This window comes from Hibiscus syriacus, unplaced genomic scaffold (assembly GCF_006381635.1).
Source record: "Hibiscus syriacus cultivar Baekdansim isolate YM2019G1 unplaced genomic scaffold, ASM638163v2 tig00110300_pilon, whole genome shotgun sequence".
Taxonomy (NCBI): Eukaryota; Viridiplantae; Streptophyta; class Magnoliopsida; order Malvales; family Malvaceae; genus Hibiscus; species Hibiscus syriacus.
The window spans coordinates 60870-70537 of NW_024062669.1; the positions used below are offsets into that span (position 1 = coordinate 60870).

Genomic DNA, 9668 nt, shown 5'->3' on the forward strand with positions numbered 1-9668 from the left:
TTTGAAATGCTTTATTAGAAAAATTAACAAATAATAATATTTATATTTTCTTTTTTATTTTTATATGTCACATTCTTTTACACCTATTACAATAAATCTATTATTTTTTAAGAATAATTTTATTATTTTTGTTAGTCAAATATATCTCCTAAAACTATATATATAATCAATATAAAATACAAATTATGGGACGGAAGAAGTATAATTATTTTCATTACACTAAATGACATTGAATTGCACTTTTCCATGATGCATATCAATATCCACCTTAAAAAATGACCCCATCAACATAGACATCATCGACGGTTTAGCATTACAACCCTTTTACGTTGCATGCAAAATCAAAAGTGAAATCTGCAGCCAATTCATAAAATCAAACTACACCATTTGAATGGAAATGGTCCGTTGAAAAGGACAAATTTGTCCATAGCTTTTTTCATAAGGTATTAAACTGCAGGTTTAAATGATGCAGACATCCCTAGAACCGTCAACGCAGAAGATGATGCGCTTGCGAAACTAGGAGCAAGGAGCCCATGGTATTTTCAGTCTTCTTTTTTATACGTGTCTTGTAACTTTGTGTCATTTTGTTCTTTGTTTCAAGTAGATGTAACCGACATCCTGGCTATTTAAAAAGTTTAGTAACTAATTAAAATAAAAAGGTTTAGTAACTAAAACTGATGAGGACGTCAACTCATCCCCCTTTTACATACTTATATAAGTAAAAGCATAACATTGTACCATACTTATATAAGTAAAAGCATAACATAGTTGCAAGCAGTGCAGTATGGTACATTTCAGTGCACATTGCATGCTTTGGTCTTGATACACGCGCATATACTCTGTATATATTGTTCCGATGGTCTTGATTATTTAAAGCTTTTAGACCAACTAAGCGAGCTTTGACACAGGGGACAAAGTGAACTTGACGGGATACACATTAGCGGGAAGCCTGGGCTTTGCAACTGCAACCAGCGGATTCGCAAGAAACAGATTATCCTTGGCCTCGCTCAGATCGATGGTTCGCCCATTAATTGGCGGGATGCTCCAACTGAAACACTGAAGCAGCCTTGCAAACACCATGACGGTCATGGTAGTCCCGAGCAAGACGCCCTTGCACCCACGAACGCCAGTGCTGAAGGAGATGAAGCGCAGGTCTGCCTCAGTCAGCATCAGTGAAATCCCATCATCCTCCTTGAGGTGCCGCTCCGGCTTGAACTTGAATGGCTCTTCCCAAACCTTAGGGTTCCGACCCAGAGCGGTGCGACTTAGAAGCACATGACTCCCTTTGGGGATGAAGTAGTCAGCAACGGTTGCATCCTCAAGGGACACGTGAGGAACATTGAAGGGTGCAATTGGATGGAGCCTAAAGGCTTCTCTGGCGCATGCCTTGACATAGTTGAGTTTGTGGAAATCATTTTCTTCCACTAGTCTCTCCCTTCCAACAACCCTATCTATTTCCTCCGTCGCTTTCTCAAGTATCTCCGACTGGTTCAGCATCTCAGCTAGTGCCCATTCCACTGCGTTCGACGGATTATCGACCGTCGCAATCATGAATTCCTGCAAAACTCAAGTTAACCTTAAAGTTTGTGCATGTGAAGGAGGGGTAATATTGAGAGAAAGCTAGCTTACAGTAATTTGAGCCTTGATCTCATCCGCTGTGAGTAAGGGGTTACCCTTGGCATCTTCCAAAGAAATCAAGACATCAAGCAAGTCGTCATTGCCGTCTTTCTCACCATTTCGCCACTGTTGAATCCTCTCATCGATTATAGGATCATGGTATTTTCCAACAACCCCTAGAGCTTCCTTCATAACTTTCTCATGACCATCCAGATCAAGCCCTCTCAACCTTGGAATATAATCAGAGACGCAAAACGAATAAAGATAGGCAAGAATAGTGAAAACGGCACTTACATGCTCTTCTTCTTCAAATCCAGGTCCTCCATCCTCCTTACCCTCCCCAAAGTACCTCCTGCTGAACAGCAGCTTTCTAGGCACATTCCCGCAATACTGTTGTGAAGCCACCCTCACGTTTACCAGCCCGCCTGCAGACATGCACAGGTTATACACGTAACGCACAAGGTTATCAGCTTCTTCATCTCTTTTTCCTTGGAGCCACCGATGTCGGTTTGTGGAAAGCAGTTCATGGACCATCACTTTCCTCATCTTCTTCCACTGATCTCCCATGGGCACCAGCGCTGTTGTTAAGTAGCCTTTGGTGGTGAATTCGGCGGACATGATACTTGGCCTCGAGGCGAAAACAGCGTCCTGGATTTTCAGGAATTGGCGGCCGATTTCGGGACAAGTGACGGGAATGACATGCACGTCCCCAAAGCGGATACACGCGATGCCAGAGTTAACATCTTTCATCAGCTCGTGTATCCACCTGAACGTGGGCCTGTTTTGGATCATTTCAGGCAGGTTTCCCACAACAGGCCAAGGTTTTAGAAGGAGCGGAGGGAGACGGGGTTGCAATTCTCTCTTGTTGCCTACGAATAGGAACTTGTAGAGGTAATACAGAGCGAAAGCCATGGCAACAAGGGTTGTGGAGAAGCGCAGAAAGGTAGTAACAAAGGTTGAGGGCACATTGCTCAACTGGTGGAGGGAAGAATTCCACAATGCAGTAGCAGCAGAATCCATGTCTAGCTAAAGAAAACTACTTATGATGACTTTGAGATGATAAGTGCCAATCCTTATATAGAGAGGTTATGGCGGCGAAGGAATCCGGGGATGAAGTGATGAGAAGACTGAATTAAGCGTTTTTGTCACTCCAGAACAGAAAACATTTAAGTTTTCCATTAATACGTTCGGATTCCTCTCAATCTCAAAAAAGAAAAAAAAACATCCCGTCTTCCAACTGCTGGTCCAGTGCTGAAAATTTTGTAGGATATCTCGATCTCTATTACTAATGTAGTGTTCGTTTATAATTTTTATACTAGCATATCATATTATATGTTGTAAGGAAAAATATATACACCAATTAATTTGGAGTTATTATCAATTATAGGCAAAATCAACGAGATAATGCGTTGATTTTTTTTTTTCACGAGATAGTGTCCCTCGCCAGATTTATTGCTCAGATGGGGTGATCTCCACAGTCCCCATATAGGTCGCCAGGTGCTCCGGGCGACGTCCATGTTAGATGGGGTAGGTCGCCATGCAATCCATTCAGCCCCCAAAGGTCGCCATGCAATCCATGCTTGGCAAATGCCTGAACAATGTTGGTGGTTTAGACATGGCCCTTTCCTTCTACCCTGAGTGTGCAAATGATCCCAAAAACCCAAAGTGGTGTGACCATTTACATTGCGCCATGTCTCATTACAAATTCGTCCTCGCAATTGAAAATACTGTTACAGAGAGCTATGTGACCGAGAAGCTATTTTACGCTCTGGACTCTGGTGCAATACCTATCTATTTTACAGCAAAATGAGTGTTGGACTGCATGGCGACCTTTGGGGACTGCATGGCGACCTACCCCATCTAACAGGGACGTCGCCCGGAGCACCTGGCGACCTATATGGGGACTGTAGAGATCATCCCATCTGAGCAATTAATCTGGCGAGGGCACTATCTCGTGAAAAAAAATTCAACGCATTATCTCGTTGATTTTGCCATCAGTTATATGTATATTAGTTATGTACACATCTATAAATATATTTAAAAATTAATTTAAAATATAGTTATTAATTATATTTAGATTAATAAAGTTTGTGTAAATTCATATTATTTATCGAGAAAAAATTTTGATTTATATTTTATTATCCATTATATTTTCAAACAGAATATTCTTTATTAATCAACAAAATTTAGAAATCACTATTATTTCAAATCTTTAATTTTATTGTTCGTTATGATATTTTAAAATGTTTGTTCTAAAAGGTGTTTTTGTTGATGTCGAAACGATTTCTTAAAAAATAAATTTAATTTTTAAGTGATATTTTTAAAAAATCTCGTCTCGCTTAATTTGAGATTTTTTTTTAAAATCAAAATAAAACATGGTTCAATGAGTCGACATCAATATTTGATTAGGGTGTGGTTGGACACCCAAAACAATCATCATTTTAATAAAGCATTAATTTGAATTTTATTAAAACGATGTTTTTTTGTCCACGTTCCAAAGAATTAAGTTCAAGAGTCGATTACGTATGGGGAAGGGTTAGCACCCCACAGCATCCTAAATCCGTACTGTAACACCCCCAACCCATACCCGACTCGGATACGAGTCCGAGGCGTCACAATGACTTTTCAAAACATTTACTATTTCCAAAAGAATAAAATTTCAAACTTTTATTAAAACAAAAGGCATAATTTATACAATTTGAATCAAAGAGTTTACAAAACTTATCAGAGTAGATACAATTCAAATCTTTCATTACATGACAACTACATTCTCTATAACCTAATACGTATTATTCATTTTCTCTTCTGATCTGAACTTCGTAAGGAAGATGCTAACCTGTTTTGCTCATCTGGACTTCTCTTCTTGCTTTCCAGAACCTACGTGTGAAACACTCACACGCTAAGTCGAAGACTTAATGAGGCATATAAAACATATAATGTAAATCCCAACTTATAACAATGCATGAATACTTAATACTATCATTTTATATACAAGCATATATACATTCGTATAATAAATACACTCATGCACATATATCATTTCATTCATTCTTAACATTATCAATAATTCCTTTTGTCGAAACGATTTTTAACGGTGGTGTAGCGAGATTTGGAAAACCACGTCATTTTTAATTATTTTCTTTACGATTGAATTTTTAATTAAAAACAAAGTAATTTTAAAAAACCTCTTGTTTCGAAAATTTGGAAATTCTTTTACAATAAAAACACGGATTCGAAGAGTCACCACCGATCTTTGATTAGGGTGTGATCAGGCACCCAAAATGTTTTGTTATTTTAAATAAAAATTAATTTTAATTAAAACAACAAATTGAGGTCTGCATTACCAAAAATGGGTTCGGGAGTCGATTACGCGTGGGGAAGGATTAGCACCCCCACATCGCCCTAAATCGGTACCTCGTCGATTAATTAATGTCTTTGCAATGAAATTTACAAATTCGTATTTAATTTGATTTATGATCCCCAACAACACAACAACATATTATATTCAAAATCACCAAAATAGATTAAATTAAAATTATCAAGTCTTTAGAAAGATAAAGAATGTTCGATTATTTAAAAATATCGAGACCAGATCTTAAATAATTATAACAACCTTTTCTCGATAAATTTAAATAGCCGAACATTTCTTTTTCTTCCATTCCCAAATTTTAAAATGACGGATCAATTTTTAGGTATCACTAATGGGATATACTTCTACTTTAAAATCGTCAAAAGCAAATATCTAATTAGTTAAGACAACCAACTTAAAACAATTTTAAATTAAAAGGATATTATCCTTAATCAAATTATGTAATAATGTCGAGTTATGCTGATGAGGGTATCATGCATTATGCAAAAGGATGTCTTGCAAAAACTAATCACATAGCGCCATACATTCGAATAAACATCTAAATAAAATTTTTACATGCATTTATGGCCACCCATTTTACAAAGGAAATTTTTATTCTTAATGTTTTAAACCTATCATGTTCTTATTAATGTGTTACAAGGGCTTTCATGCTAAATCGATTAACATCCAAATTAATATTTATCTTATTTACAAGGTCTAAGATAAATTATGATTGACTTGGTACATACATGCATACAACAAAATGAACATGTATTGACGTAAAATAGTATAAAATTAAACAAAATATTAATAACTCGATTTCATATTTAAAAATGCCAAGAAGGACCAAAATAAAATAAAATAAAGCTAGGCATGCAAACTGCAAATCTAACAGTAAACTAAATGAACATGCTATAAGACTAAATTACCAAATAATCAAAATTACAAATCACATTCAAAATCAAATATAACAACAAACTCAGACCGAAATGTAACACGCGTAACATACAGAGTCAAAATAAAAAATGGAAAAGCTACGAGTTGAGGACTAAAATAAAATATACGTAAACTAAGGGAACCAAATTAAAAGAACATAAGATACTGACTCCAGGACCAAAATGAAAGCTTTCCAAATTACACATCCAATGTCAAATTTGCGCGAAAATAGCCAAAACATGTAACTGGACTAAAATGAAATGCACTAAAAATTAAGATACAAAATTAAAATTATAACCAAGCTCAGTTTAAGGACCAATGTGAGACAAAACAAAAGTAGGAAGGCCTCTCACACGATTAACCCTTCCCAGTAAACACGCAGCTTATCCCCAAATATCAAAACACCGTCGTTTTGGACCTAAACGAAGTGACGCCGTTTTGGACCTAAACGAAGTGGCGTCGTTTTGGCGTGGCAATATATGACATATCAGGGTAAAATATTCTAACCCTAATTTATTTGTTCCCTCACCCCCAAAACCCGTCAGCCGCTTCTTTCTATGTTTCTCTCTTCTCTCCCATTCAAACCCTAGACGAGCCTTAGCAGAACCCACGGCCTCCACCACCTCTGACGCCTAATGGCTCCGATGAGGAGCCTAGACGTCACCTAACACTTATTCCGACGATAAACCCTCTAAATACCAACATATACCTGAAACCTAAAACCAAACTACCCTAAAAAATGACCAACTAGTTTCATACTCCAGTGGCCCTACAAAACCACGGCCACCACTTTCCCTTCCCAAAAGAATCCGATGAGAAGCCTAAGAGTCACCACCCCGCCACTCGACTAACCTACGACCTAATCTGTATCGAACCCCTCAAATCCCTGAAACCCGAGGCCTAAACAGACATGCACAGCTCGAAATCAACGGGATACGAAAGGTTTACCTTCTCACAAACGGGGTATGGATTCTTTTGGGTTCTATTGATGGCCAAAAAAATGGTTGGTTTCTTTGACTGAGTTGTCGTTGTTGCTTATGGTTTTTTCGTGGTTTTTTTATTGATGGCTCTTGATGTGTTTTCTCTGTTTTCTCTCGATGGTCGTTGCTAATCATTCATAGACTCCCCTCCCCCTTTTTTTCTGATCGTCGATCCTTATTTTTAACTGATAGACTTCTTTTCAGTTTTGTTATTTTCTGTTTCTGCTCTCGTTTGGTGTGTTTGCAGGGCTTTGGAGCGAGCAGGTCACGGGCGGCAGCAGTGGGGAGCCGAGCTGTTGTCCGGTTGGGCGTGCGTGATCTGGCAGCAGGGTTGTGGCTTCACGTGAGTCTGCAGTTGGGTCGGGATCACAGACATCTGGGGACCGTTGGATCGTGAAGCCAGATCCAATGGAGGGAGGCTCAACGGTGCATGGAAGCTGGTGACAAGGAAACCCTAATGGGTCTAGGGTTTCCTCAAACGGGCTACAACATTGGGCTGCTCTTTCAGTCTGTTTTTTGGCTATTGGGATTGAATTTCGGGTTGTTTGTACTAAGCCTGTTGAGATAAAATATCTCTTGTAAATAGGGCCTGTAATGACATAAATAAAATACTAGTTAATATTTATTTACTTATTTATATATATAAATACTATAATATCTATAAGTACTCAATGCATATACTCGTATGCGTTACTAATATAGAACACGTAACCACTATGAAATCCAATATATAATTAATGATAACCCTAACTAACGTCGTCCTACTAATTTAGTAATAACTAGAAATTAATCATAAGGATACACATAAGACCTCCCGGACAAAATGAGCATCTACAGCTGCCCCCATTTGTTCAATGTCGTGCAACGAGAGTAGAGAAAAGATCAAAAGATGGTCAATTTTTTCCGATCATAATAACTTTGACACATTAATCCGCTCCACTTTTTCTTCAGAGTAGAGTGAGACTTGGAAAATTTTCGGAAAACGGGTCAGCCCCTCATTCTTTCAAGGAGTATAAAGTTCAATCAATGTCCTAGAAACGGGTTCGCTCCCTCTTCCTTCAGGAAGTATAAAACTTGAACAATCATCAATAATCGTGTCTGCTCCCTATTTCTTCAGGAGTATAAGAATCGAACAATCTTCAACAATCGTGTCTACTCCATATTTCTTCAGAGAGTATAAGACTCGAACACTCTTCAACAATCGTGTCAGCTCCCTATTTCTTCAGAGAGTATAAGACTCGAACAATCTTCAACAATCGTGTCTGCTCCCTATTTCTTCAGAGAGTATAAGACTCAAACAATCTTCTGAAAATGGGTTCGCTCCCTCTTTCTTCAGGGAGTATGAAACTCAAACAATCTTCTATAAACGGGTTCGCTCCATCTTTCTTCAGGGAGTATAGAACTCGAACATCTTCTACAAACGGGTTCGCTCTCACTTTCTTCAGGGAGTATAGAACTCGAACAATCTCTGTAAATGGGTTCGCTCCCTCTTTCTTTAGGGAGTATAGAACTCGAACATCTTTTTCAAACGGGTTCGCTCCCTCTTTCTTTAGGGAGTATGGAACTCGAACAATCTTCTTCTTACGGGTTCGCTCTCTATTCCTTTCAGAGAGTATAAAACTCGAATAATCTTCTGCAAACGGGTTCGCTCCCTCTTTCTTCAGGGAGTATAAAATTCAAACATCTTCATTTGCTTCAATATTTTTTTAAGTTTGATTTGCTTCAAAGGTCAAACCTAAAAATCGAACGTTATCACTCATTAGTGTATGCTTAGAAATTTGAAAATCATTATACTCAAAATTTTAGAATTTAAGAGAATCTTTTTGAATCCATTTCTCTTGTGAGAGCTTGTCTCACCGCAACTAAATGCGAGAGTCTTTATTTACTTAGTTGTCATTTGAACCTCTCCCTTCCTGGGACCTTGAATCGGTTGATGACTCCTTGTGCGCATTTTCTTTAAATTAATTGATCATCTTCCTTGTACTCGAGAACTTTTTCGATTTCCTAATGATCTGATGGTTTGCTCCAACACTCTTTCGAGAAGGCTTAAAATGGATTTGCTTCACTACTCTTTAGTGAAGGCTTAAGATGGATTTACTTCACTACTCTTCGGTGAAGGCTTAAGATTGACTTTGCCCCAATCTCCTGTGTGCAAGTACTTCCAATCGATCGATTCACTTCTTCATATACAAAAATCTTTGTTTTTCTTTTATATATGATGGTCATTACTTCAGAGTAATGCTTCTTCTGTGGATTAGACCTATCTGTTCTTCAGGGTATACCTCTTTAAGTGTGATTTCTTGCGTTTGAGGTTTGAAATCTTCCTTTTAATCGTCGAGATTTTAACATCTTGTATCTTCTCTTCTCACTGAAAGATCTGTCAAAATCATGTGTTTATGCATGAAACACAAATGCAACTCAATGTATCAGTGTAATGCATTTTTTTTATGCAAATGATGTTTTCATGAATGCATAAATGTTGATTCCTTCTTTGTTTAACTTCAAAGTGGCGAACTCAGTCTTCTTCTACGTGATCATTTCTTTCCAGAGTTTGCTTTAGATATCCACACAACAACTCATAATCTCCAACTGACATTTTTGAAGAGCCCTCTGATCTTCTTTTATCGTCTTTATCTTCTGTCTTCATTTCGGAGAAAACATTTTCTCTCTCATCTTCTTACTATGGTCATAAATATGATTGTGTTACCCTATTTTCGGAGACTGTGTATATGACTATGCCAAACTGCACAAAGATCAAAGGGAAAGATGCATATATTCTGATTTGA

General features: G+C 37.7%; 1 protein-coding gene across 1 annotated transcript; it reads right to left on the minus strand.

Annotated features, from left to right (window-relative positions):
- Positions 1–888: 888 nt before the first annotated feature.
- On the minus strand, positions 889–2712 carry LOC120116653 (isoleucine N-monooxygenase 2-like). Its single transcript, XM_039137074.1, has 2 exons — positions 1630–2712; positions 889–1557 (listed from the first exon to the last, which is right to left on the minus strand). The coding sequence occupies exons 1-2, from the start codon at positions 2635–2637 to the stop codon at positions 889–891; spliced, it is 1677 nt and encodes a 558-aa protein (XP_038993005.1). The 5' UTR covers positions 2638–2712.
- Positions 2713–9668: the final 6956 nt, after the last annotated feature.

Bases quoted from the DNA above. Each gene is read 5' to 3' on its own strand.
- LOC120116653 (XM_039137074.1), bottom strand. From the start codon at position 2,637: ATGGATTCTGCTGCTACTGCATTGTGGAATTCTTCCCTCCACCAGTTG. The intron at 1,558-1,629 runs GTAAGCTAGCTT...TGAGTTTTGCAG, and splicing joins AGATCAAGGCTCAAATTACT to GAATTCATGATTGCGACGGT.